The sequence below is a fragment of the Papaver somniferum genome, chromosome 4, assembly GCF_003573695.1.
Source record: "Papaver somniferum cultivar HN1 chromosome 4, ASM357369v1, whole genome shotgun sequence".
Classification (NCBI taxonomy): Eukaryota; Viridiplantae; Streptophyta; class Magnoliopsida; order Ranunculales; family Papaveraceae; genus Papaver; species Papaver somniferum.
This window is the reverse complement of record NC_039361.1, coordinates 113717296-113729941: the sequence shown is the minus strand read 5'-3', so window position 1 is coordinate 113729941 and position 12646 is coordinate 113717296. Positions and strand designations below refer to the sequence as shown.

General features: G+C 37.5%; 1 protein-coding gene and 1 long non-coding RNA gene across 2 annotated transcripts; one reads left to right on the top strand and one right to left on the bottom strand.

Moving 5' to 3' along the window:
* The first annotated feature begins 146 nt into the window (after positions 1 to 146).
* Positions 147 to 5613, top strand: LOC113276377 (alpha-mannosidase 2-like). Its single transcript, XM_026525977.1, has 4 exons — positions 147 to 779; positions 1133 to 1282; positions 1795 to 1827; positions 2141 to 5613. The coding sequence occupies exons 1-4, from the start codon at positions 216 to 218 to the stop codon at positions 4871 to 4873; spliced, it is 3480 nt and encodes a 1159-aa protein (XP_026381762.1). The 5' UTR covers positions 147 to 215; the 3' UTR covers positions 4874 to 5613.
* A 429-nt stretch (positions 5614 to 6042) lies between these two features.
* LOC113276376 lies at positions 6043 to 8651 on the bottom strand. The gene is made up of 3 exons (XR_003324349.1): positions 6963 to 8651; positions 6470 to 6597; positions 6043 to 6357 (listed from the first exon to the last, which is right to left on the bottom strand). It is a non-coding gene; the product is annotated as an uncharacterized LOC113276376 (long non-coding RNA).
* Between the last annotated feature and the right edge of the window lie 3995 nt (positions 8652 to 12646).

Here is a 12646-nt window from a genome sequence, read left to right as displayed (position 1 = left end):
TCAACCGATCATGTCCCCTCACGTACCCCCTTAAAGCAGCCATGGTGGTGAAAGGAGTTAAGTAAAAAGAGTAGGTAAATCAGTGACCAACACCAAAGTAGTAAAATATAGAGGACCGCATTCAAAATAACCGATTACCAGAAACAGATCGAAATCAATAACACACTCGAAAACACACACACACAGAGTCTGTGTAGATTTCGTCTTCTCTCAAAATGGCGTTCTTGTCTTCCTACACAGGAAACAATCGCCGAGGAAGTGGATGGAGTAACTCTATACTCCCAACATCAATCACAAAACCAAAACTCCCCCGTAACGCCAAATCTCGTAGACGCACATCACTTTTAGATTTCTTCTCCTCTAATTTCTTCTGTATAGGTATTTCAATCTCTTTCTTATTCTTCTTAGCTGTTATTTTTCGTTACGGTATTCCAAATCCATTATCATCTACAAAATTTCATACCAGTTCCAGGTCTAGAAAACCTATCAATTACAGAAAACCCATAAACAGTACTAGTTTTGCTCCCTCAGATGGTGCTGTTGTTGATATAACTACCAAGGGTTTATATGATAGGATTGAGTTTCTTGATGTTGACGGTGGACCATGGAAACAAGGATGGAGAGTTGGTTATAAAGGAAATGAGTGGGATAACGAGAAATTGAAAATTATTGTTGTTCCTCATTCACATAATGATCCTGGTTGGAAATTAACTGTTGAACAATATTATGATCAACAATCAAGACATATTCTTGATACCATTGTTGATTCTCTTTCTAAGGTGAAATTTCTTGTTAATTTCAGTCTTTCTTGTATTTTTCATTTTATTTTTATACAGGTCTTGTGATGAATGTCTTGGAAATGAATTTGGATATGGTTGGACTTGAACTCTAAGTGTGAGAGTCAGTCCTATGGGTCTTACAAATGATATATTATGCTCAACTGCAAACCGATCTGGTTAAGTTGGGGTGTTCTTACTGAAAATGAGTGGTTAAGTGTTTGAAAATATTAGAATGCTCTAGATACCAGGCATTCATCCCAGTGGATACATGCACCTTAGCAAAACCCTTAATTGTTGTTGGAACTGTTATTGCTAGAGCTAAGTTTTACTTTGAACTTATGTTGAAATTTTAGGATGCTCGGCGGAAGTTTATATGGGAAGAGATGTCGTATTTGGAGAGATGGTGGAGAGATTCATCACAAGCGAAAAAGGAATCATTCACTAGTTTGGTGAAGAATGGGCAATTGGAAATTGTTGGAGGTGGTTGGGTGATGAACGATGAGGTATGTAACTGTGTATTATGCATTATTTGCACATCTAGTTGTGCTTTTGTAGTACTGAACATTTTAGGATTGACATCAAAGAAAACTAGGTCTCGCGTTTCACATTTGTATTGTTCTCCAAGAAATGTTAGTAGCGGTCTCATTCCAAATTATGCTTGTTAGTTGATTGTTTTAGTAGTTTCAATAATATTACTGTTGCGATTGGTGATAAAATCTCTGATCCACTCTATTTCTTGAACATAAAATCCCCAATGAAGTAGAATTTTCCAACAACCGCAGAATATATATCATCATTACTTGTAGAAACTCTACGGCATAATCATATGATGGCCTGTCAAACTCTAGAAGAGTATTGGGTAGCTGGATCATGGGTACCTCATACAGTTTATTCTAACAGAGTGCGAGGTTTCAGGCTGAGTGTTGTAGGTTAAACTTTTAAGTTTACATGGATATATCTTTTTTGCATATTAAGCTTGATGTTATTAATCAGCTTGCCCTCTTCTGTTTTGCAGGCAAATTCACATTTTTTTGCCATCATAGAGCAGGTAATGAAAAAACTTTGCTTGTAACTTCTATTGCCTTATGCGAACCTTGTGTCTTGGTTTGGTTTTAATTCATTTTAGTCTCTATTCAGCATCAATTTTCGAATTTTAGGATTATGGCCAATTTTGTGTAGTGTTTTGAAATCAGATATTATATCTTACTTTTATATCGTTCCAGTAATATGCTTTGCAAAATCCTTCGTTGACAAGTAGGACAGTATTCTTTTTCATTTGTATCAAGCTGCTCATTAAGCTACTGTAAAACTCCTTATTTATTTAGTGATGCACACTGATCTTTGCACATTTCTTGCATCAGATGACAGAGGGAAATATGTGGTTGAATGAAACAATTGGGGTTGTCCCGAAAAATGCTTGGGCAATAGATCCATTTGGTTACTCACCTACCATGGCATATCTGCTCCGGCGCATGGGTTTTGAGAACATGCTTATTCAGAGAACCCACTATGAGCTGAAGAAAGAGCTCGCTCTGCATAAAAATTTGGAGTTTATATGGCGGCAGAACTGGGATGCCGAGGAAACCACTGACATCTTTGTACACATGATGCCTTTCTATTCTTATGATGTTCCACATACATGTGGCCCTGAGCCTGCAGTTTGTTGTCAGTTTGACTTTGCTCGAATGCGGGGCTTTATGTATGAGCTCTGTCCTTGGGGGCAGCATCCAGTTGAGACAGATCAAGACAATGTGAAGGAGCGTGCACTGACACTATTAGATCAATACAAGAAGAAGTCAACTCTATACAGAACAAACACTCTTCTCATTCCTCTAGGAGATGATTTTCGTTACATTAGCATTGATGAAGCAGAAGCCCAATTTAGAAATTACCAAATGCTATTTGATTATATCAATTCAAACCCTGATTTGAATGCTGAAGCAAAGTTTGGTACTCTTGAAGATTACTTTGGAACTCTACGTGAAGAGTCTGAAAGAATAAACTATTCTCTTCCTGGTGAGATAGGTTCTGCTCAGATAGGGGGTTTCCCTTCTCTATCAGGTGATTTCTTTACCTATGCAGATCGACAGCAGGACTACTGGAGTGGCTACTATGTATCTAGGCCATTCTTTAAAGCAGTTGATCGAGTATTGGAGCAGACGCTTCGTGCATCAGAGATAATGCTTGCTTTTGTGCTAGGAAACTGCCAAAGGGCATCGTGTGAAAAATTCCCTACTAGTTTCTCCTACAAGTTTACTGCCGCGAAGAGGAATCTAGCCCTTTTTCAGCATCATGATGGTGTAACTGGTACTGCTAAGGATCATGTGGTTGAGGACTATGGAACCCGGATGCACGCTTCGCTTCAGGATCTGCAAGTTTTTATGTCCAAAGCTGTTGAATTTCTGCTGGGGATTCGCTATGATAAACTGGAACAGAATCCCTCCATGTTTGAGCCAGAGCAGGTGAGATCAAGATATGATGTCCAACCTGTGCATAGAGCTATCAATGCTCTTGATGGAGGTGCTCATTCAGTTGTTTTCTTTAATCCTTTGGAGCAAACAAGAGATGAAATTGTGATGGTTATTGTTGACAAACCAGGAGTAACAGTTCTAGATTCGAACTGGTCTTGTGTAGAAAGTCAGGTTGCTCCTGAGTGGCAGCATGACAGTGGCAACATCTTTTCTGGGAGACATCGTCTCTATTGGCGAGCTTCTGTTCCCGCTTTGGGCTTGCAGACTTATTACATTGCTAACAAATTTGTTGGATGTGAAAAGGCCAAACAAGTGAAACTCAAGTTTATTACCGACTCTAACCCGTTGCCATGTCCAGCTCCATATGCTTGCTCAAGACTGGAAGGAGAAACAGCAGAGATCAGGAACCAGCGGCAGACACTCACATTTGATGCTAAGCTTGGGTTGTTGCATAAGGTAAGCAGCACTGGAACCGTCACCGTTGTAGGAGAAGAGATCGGCATGTACTCTAGTGTGGGTAGTGGTGCTTACCTTTTTAAACCAACTGGTGAGGCTCAGCCTTTAATACGTGCTGGTGGGCAGATGGTTATATCAGAGGGCCCTTTGATGCAGGAATTTCACTCTTATCCGAAAACAGAGTGGACCCAATCTCCCATCTCTCATAGCACTCGCATTTATAATGGAGAGAACACTGTTCAGGAGCTTCTCATTGAGAAGGAATACCATGTTGAGCTAATTGGCCAGGACTTCAATGACAAGGAACTGATAACTAGGTTCAAGACGGATACAGACAGCAAACAGATCTTTTATACTGATTTGAATGGTTTCCAGATGAGCCGAAGAGAGACATACGACAAGATCCCTCTGCAAGGAAATTACTATCCAATTCCCTCTCTTGCCTTTTTGCAGGGTTCAAATGGTCACCGGTTTTCTGTCCATTCTCGGCAGTCGCTGGGTGTGGCAAGCCTTAAAAATGGTTGGCTAGAGATTATGTTGGACCGCCGTTTGGTTAGAGATGATGATCGAGGTCTTGGACAAGGTGTAATGGATAACCGTCCATTGAACATAATTTTCCACATCCTTGCAGAGTCAAACATCTCCATGTCAGATCCTGTTTCCACTCCACTGCCCCTCAACCCTTCTCTTCTCTCACATCGCATAGGCGCCCACTTGAACTACCCAATGCACACATTTATATCCAAGAAATCACAGGAAACATCGAAACGGCAACCACCAAGATTCTTTTCCCCTTTAGCAGCTTCTTTACCATGTGACTTGCATATAGTGAATTTCAAGGTACCACATCCTCTGAGATATTTCCAGCAGCCTCCTGTAGATCCCAGATTTGTTTTGATGTTCCAGAGGAGGCAGTGGGATTCTGCTTATTGTCGGAAAGGAGGGACACAGTGCTCAAAGCTAGCCGAGGAGCCTGTTAACTTATTCAACATATTCAAAGATCTCGATGTTGTGAATGCCAGAGCAACTTCCTTGAATCTCTTACATGATGACACAGAGATGCTTGGGTATGCTGAGCAGTTGGCGGATGCTGATCAGGAGGGACATGTGTCCATTTCTCCCATGGAGATACAAGCTTACAAACTAGAGCTGAAACCACACCGATGATTTTGGAGTATAGTTGCTGCTCTGCATTTCTAGTAAGAAATCCCACTACTAAATGAGCATCCTTAACTGATATTCAAATTACTTTGTTAGGGAAATCACCCAATCCTCATGTCCTTCTGGCCTTATCCTGATTACGTGGAGTTCCTAATGCATTAATCAAAGCAACAACTATCAAGTAAAACTTCCTATATGTTTGGACCTCTCATGCAGCATCAAGTTAAAGCTGTATCAATCCTAGAATCTGTAGTTAAAAGATAAAGCCTGCAGAAACAACTTGCCCAAAGTTTTGCGAACTTCATTGGTCGAGGACATAGCTAGTTGCCCTTTATCGTAGTCTGCTCGCTGGAAACTGTCCGGATGAAGTTGGGTGAGTTACACAGTAGACATGGAATCAGCCATTTATCATGGCTGTACACACATACTTACAATGAACTGTAATGTGAATGCCACTTTTTAAGGCTTTTTTTCATCATGGAAAACCTTTTGGTAATACTTGAATTGCTTGTTAGTGATATTTTTTCTGTGATTGTCCTGAGTTTATAGAATCTTGAGCCATGGTTTTGCTAGCTGTATGTATATCACCCAAGTAGGTGGTGATTTTGTCTCTTAGGCACTTGGTATTGAAATCCAATTCAGCTGCACTTTTTTTAGTGAGCTGTTGGTGATTGTCGGACTGAAGCTAGTTATAGGCAAGTTATTCGGTGGATTCAGTGTTTTTGAGCAAGCAAAATTTTGTAGTACTTCCTTTTTTTTTTCTTTTCTTTCCGTGTTCATTGTGTTGGAAATTCTGATGTTTTAAGCATTTTGATACCATAATATGCTTAGTTTTAGGAAATATCGTAATGAGACCAATATTGTTTGCACAGCCATGCATTGCATAACATTTTCCTGCAACATTTTTGGACCTTGAAACTAATCGTGTTGCCTAACCGTATATTGCGTAGCATACGTTTCCTGCAACATATTTGGACCTTAAATATAGTTATGATTTCCGAAAATATACTGGAAGACTGAGCTAAAAGGTTTGGCCCGCAGCAAGAGCTACACATCTTGGCTGAGAACCTATTTCTTGTTGGTGGACATCCCCAAGCTATAAAGAATTCCATGGTGAACAAGAGTACTTATTTCTTCAAAAGAGAAAAAAAACAACAACAGAGTAATTAGGTCTATTCAGCATTAACACAAACGCATTAGTAGATCAGTATCCGATTTAGAAATCAAATACAAGTTTTCAGAGCACCAAAGTTCTTCATAGGAGATGGAATAACAAACAAACTACTAGCAGACAAGATATGTTCTACAGTTCAAGTAGATCTAAACTCCACCTATTTTTCCTTGGCTTATGACTGCACTCGAAACACCTAAAATCAGTCCCACATTTATATATACGGTTCCTTGCATGTTCACATCTGGTGGTTTCTTCCATAGCCAGCGCCAAACTGGTACAGAAAGGCATCAATTTCAGCCCCATCTTCTATTCCAAGCTGCAGCCGCTCATGTATACCAAAATAAACATCTCAGCATTAAAAAACGAAAAAACTAAACAAAAAAAAGGAAGACACCACTTGTGATGATAACGAGTTAACGAGAAATTACTTCATCAGGGGTATGCTCTGGTTTAATCCGAGTACTATCATATAAGAAACGGATCGTCTGCATATCAAGTTGTTTAGCTTCACCGTAAGCATTCATGAGCTTACTCATCAGACTTCAGTTTGATCAACCTACAATTAAATAAGTACACTCGTTTGAAAAAAATCAATTTCTTTTTTGAAGGACACACGGCTATAACTCAAAACAGCGATCAATCGAAAGACTACAAAGAGGGAGAGATTTTACATTGCTCTTGACCATGATATTAATCGTATTAGTTATGTGGGTTATTTACAAAACCATGATAGGCCTGTTCTTTTAATGGTCTACAAAACTAAGCCTATTTTTTTATTTCTTACAAAACTAAACCTTATTTGACCAAAAACAATGGATGAGATGTTAGCACCGTTAAGTGTACTTAAAAAAACTTGTTAGTCCTTTGAATCGGTAATTGTGACCCAACTAGACGGGGGACTCTGTATACGTCAACACACACCGCATACGTGGCTCTGCATGCGTGGAATATGTGGTAGAGTGGAGGTGGTGATGGGGATGGAGCTGGGGACGCAGCTCCACATCAACACTGCTCATACCAATTATATGCAGTTTCTTTGCCATCTCTACTTGCTCCCCAAGAACTTTGACCTTACAACAAAAAGGTTTATTTCCTTGCATTTGCTCTCACATAGAGGGTTTGAGGGGCATTCAGTGCTTGTAGTCCGTTTAATCAATATCTCTTTCTGAAGCAGTACAAATCTTTTCGGGAACTGATGTGTATGCAGCAAATGGAGTCCAGGATGGAGGTGTATGGGGTACTGTTGGTGGTCGTCTACTGCAGCAACACTGAAATTTTTTCCAATCACCAACTTGTCAGACACTCATTTTGGACTACCCAACGATCGATGCTACAACACTGAGTTTTGCACCAAGCTGTACAAGAACATATATCGGGAAACCAATACTCTGCTGCTAGTACCATCATGTATGCATTTCAATCCCTTATTCACAACAATAACACAAACCCAAGTTTCACATCAACAACAGCTTCAACTAGCACTCATGCATTTCCTCAAACATGTTTTGAGCACGACTTGATATTAGCAAATATGAATTGATATGTTCTTCTAACCCGTCTGATCTCCTTCCCTGCACACTGCAAAGCATAACTTCCCATCTGTAACTTCTCTTGCAGCTTCAATACCTCCAAAACCAAAAGCATCACAACACCACTATCTTCTATTCTAATACCAAAACCAGACTCATAGCTTCAACTTGACTGCCAGTTTCAATCTCATTCTCTTATGTCAGACAAATTCAACGAACCAGTTTAGTCACCCACTATCACATCCATACCAACAATTGCTTCAATTTCAGTCCAATCCAGTATCAGCACCAGCAATTCTTTGTAAGCCAACATCAACAGCTTCATTCTTCCATTGCAATCCTGAGCATTCATCTATCCCTCAAAGAAACAACATAAATTCCACCTCTGCAATAGATTTTAATTCTTATAACAGACCCCTTCTACAATAGATTTTCTTAGCTTCAATACCTTTGTTAACCTTTCATCAATCTCCTCTGTAACATACATCTGTCACACCCACCTCCCATAGCAGCAATTACTCAAATCTCCACTAACCTTTCATTAGAAGAACAATCAATACAAACTATGATGCAGAAGGATACCCAAACATCCGAATCCTTCAAACAAAGAAAAACCCACGCCTAATTCGAATAAAATAAAAACCCAATTAACAAATCAATTTCTTTCCTTCGATAAACTCTGATTTCCTCTATCAAATTGAATATTTTAATTTGTAAATGATTTGAATACGAACCGGGTTAAAAATTTGACTGGGAAATGAAATTATTTTATGGGTTTTTAATGGGAAGAAACTTATTGCATTGTTGTTTTTGATGATGAATTTTTTTTGTCGAACAAAAATCATTCAGATTCGAAGTTGGGTTTCGGTTAAGGTAGATCAAAAACTAAGAGAAGTTTTGGGTTTTTGATTTTGATGAGAGAAAATTATCTTTTTTTTTAATTATCTGGTGAACGGGAATGAAGTTCTGTGTGTGGGTTCAGTTACAAGCTTAAGTCGAAAAAACAAAGAAGAAACACTATAAGCAAAGATGCGGCTAGGGTTCCGGAGGAGGGAAAGGAATTTTAGTGAAGAAGGAACCATAATTTTCCCCGCAATCCAAATCTTCACACTTCACCGAGATACTTAAATCTCAGATTTTTGACTGTCCCATGAAAATTGTAGCCGTTCGATATCATTGAGATGTTCAGATCTTAGATTAATGCTCCAAAAGACTGCACGCATGGTAGTATTTCCCTTTTATCCATTACACGAGATCTCTTTATACGAGATTTTGGCGAGATATTGACCAATCAATGCGAAATATTGATTGGGATAACATATTTGAATGAAATCCATTTAATTTACCTAGTTTTGTAAGAAATAAAAAAAAAAGGCTTAGAAATGAAAGTGAGGGTCTAGAATAGACCTAATTCCGTATATAATCCCAGTTATTTAAGCAACTGGTTTTTATCACCTTCTAATACAACATTTTCAACTCCAGACATCTGAGACTCAAGTGTGGTTTCTTTATGAATTCTTTTTTACCTTTTTTTCCTATTCGACGAGAACGAAGTGCTCAGCGATTCTCTATTGAGAAGAGAGAGAGAGAGACCGAGAGAACACGGGTTGAAATGAGAAATGAGAAATGAAGAGTGGTATAAGTTGTAGTGTTGTACACCTCAGGCAGATAAGTTTGTATATCCTCCTGGTCAGTGAATCGTTAATCTTTCTCAACTTCTGTGATAGTCTTTGAAGGTACGACCACGATTAATGGATCTTGTAGCATCTAGGGGAAGCTTTAACGAGTCATTTAGCAGAGTCCTTAGTCCTGGACTGTCCTAGCTCAGGCCTATTTAAATGAAGGAAGGAAAGACTTAAGTCCATGAAATATCCAATGGAGAAATAATACTTTGGTCCTTTTTTAAGTGGTCTCAAAACTATTTGGTTCAGTGGGAAAACACACTTACTATTTGGTTCACAATTATTTAAAAATATTAAAATAGACCAAAATACCCTTCCGTGTTAATTACTATTTTTTTTTTTGTAACATATTATCCTTTTTTGATAAACTCCTAACCAAAATCAGATTTCATTTTTTCAAATGAACACACAACAAAAATTTCACTATTATGAATGAAAATACGAGTTCATTCTTTCAGACCTAATAAAAACTTATATGAAAACCGAGTTCCTTCTTCAAATGAACTCCTTATAAAAACCTATATGAAAACCGAGTTCATTCGAAATCTATATGCAAAACAAAGTTCATTATCTCAAATGAACAACTAATCAAAAAACACACACACAAAAAAAAAGTTCATCTATCGAAATGAACACCTAATCAAAATACTTCAAAACAGAGTTCATTTATCCAATGAACACCTAGTCAAAAACACAAGAAAATAAAGTTCATTATAATCAATGATCAACAACAGAGAAGAAGAAAAACAGAATTCATTATAATCAAATTCATCGTCTTAATCATCTTCAACAATAGCAGCAACAACAACGATGAAGAAATCATCATCATATTGATCATCTTCATCGTCTTCATCATCAGCTTCAAACTGCAACAACAAAATCATCGTTTTCAACAAAAAATCAAAATCATCTTCATCATCTTCGGCAGCAACATCATATTCATCATTTTCATCGTATTTATCATCTTCAACAGCAGCAACAAACAAAAGAAAAACGAAAAAGAAACGCAAAAACTTCATCATTATCATCGTCTTCATCTTCTTCATCATCATCATCATCAACAACAGTAATAGTAGAGAAAAAGAAAACCAAAAACTTCGTCGTTCATCATCATCTTCATCATCATCATCATCAACAACAGTAATAGCAGAGAAAAAGAAAACCAAAAACTTCGTCGTTCATCATCATCTTCATCTTCTTCATCATCAGCTGAGAAAAAAATGGAGAGAAAAAAAAAACTAGATCTGAAAATAAAGAAAACAGAGAAAGTGAATCTGAAAATAAAGAAGAGAGAGAAAGTGAATTTAAAAATAAGATATTTTCTACTCCTTTTTTGTATATATATGGACCCAAAAAGGTATTTCTGTCACTACTAAAAAGAAAATTACATCATCCATGACGTCATCTACGACCAAACAATAATATTTAGGACCAAAAAATAATATATATTTTGAAAAAGGACCAAAACAGACAGTGGGAGAAATACCCAGTTAACTTGGTCAACTGGACCAAACTAACTCTAATATATTATTTCTAGGACCATGTGTTATTTCTTACATATCCAAATCCTAAAGGAATGTACTCTTTACGGGGGGAGTGGAACTCCAAACGGAAGATTTGGAGGGAATTAATTGGGCAGATTATTTAAATACCGTTGGAATTTTAATTTCTTAAGGTTTAAGTTTAAGTGGGGATACCAAATTTTTGGTGTGGATATTATTCATGTAAAACAAAATATTTTTTCCGTTTAAAATAATAGGCTGGTTTCATGTGTAATTTATATATATGAAACCTGCATGTTATTGGTATCTAGTACAAAAACTTGGTATCTCTTTTTATAAATTGTGAAACTTGGTATTTCTCTTTGTAAATTTTGAAATTTAGGACCATTTTTGGAGCTCGTCAACTTTTTCTTTGTCAAACCAGGGGGTGTGCAGATACTTATTATTGGCAAGGGCGAAGCTCGGAATTAGCTTCGAAGAGGCAAAAAAAAGAAAGAAAGAGTGTAGGAAATATTACAAAAATGGGCCTTGGAGCCCCTGCCGTGGGCTAACTCTGCCCCTAGTTATTTTTATGGTGAAACCTGAAAAAAAGACTTGGAACAGTAGGATAATTGGCGCACGAGAAAGGCACTGTCACGCGTCGATTCTCATGTCGCCAACGACTATATTGCAAACAATTCTATTTTATCACACATTTAAATTCACACTCAATGGTCATTCTTACCGCACACAATTCTATTTTATCACCTCTTTCTACTGTCCACTACCATTTTCTTCCGTATAAATTCATACTTATTGTTATAGTTCTTCCAACTGAATGGTCTTGGGAGACGTGTCATCTTTCAACCAAATTGAATGGGCGTCAACCATGTGTCATCTTTTAACCAAATTAAATGGGCGTCAAATGACAAATGTAAACGACTTTTCCAGTGTTTATGGAAACATAAGTCGTGCGACTAAAATATCTACAATTGCACTCCAGTGGATTACGATATTTTCTGTTAGAGGAGTTCTTACATCGCAAGAAGGAATCAACAGATCCTGATGAAGAAAATGAACTCGAAAAGGTGTTTATGTTATGGATGCTCGTTCAATTATTTTTTCCCAATACAAGAAAAGCTTCAAAGATTGGTTGGCTTGAAGAGTTACAAGATATGCACATCGCCCAATATTATGATCGGGTCCACAAGTTCAACGGAGCTCTACTTAACACTCGGTGCATCAACCCTATCAAAGTCGAGCTTCAACGAGGTCTTTGGCACCATAAAGGTAAATATCATAATTCATCTATCTCCATTGAGTATATATATTTTTTTAAATATGGTTTTATGCTTTTGCATCACAAAAAAAAAAAAAGATCATATACTAAATGTATGAATTTAAATTCAGTACTGTGGTGTACTCACTTTCAGTATGTTCACAAATTCTGGTAAACACCGAAAACAGGGTTTCTATCATAGAAAAGTACCATGAGAGCAATTTGGCAAATGAACAATCTGACAATGAAATTATATTCGCCTTTGTACATCAGCATCATCAAATGCATAAGTACTGAATCTTGTTGCTCATCCCTATGAGCATGGTTTTTAGACTAGATTCCCTTAATCATGCGATTCTCGACTAAGTCAATTCGCTTTGAACCTCCCACCCCCACTCAGCTAGAGTAGCTCAAACCACTGTGCCACAACGTTGTGTTCGATAATAATTGGACTGATATTAAATTTATATAAATATTACCTTCTTAGTTACATTTAAATTTTATAACTCACTAATAACAAGTAATGTTATTTATAGGAAAATAGGAAAATATCCTATTCAATCATCAATCATGAATCTGATTTACGATCACGTCAATTCTTAAAAATGAAAAACGAGTCACGTTCTGCTTCACG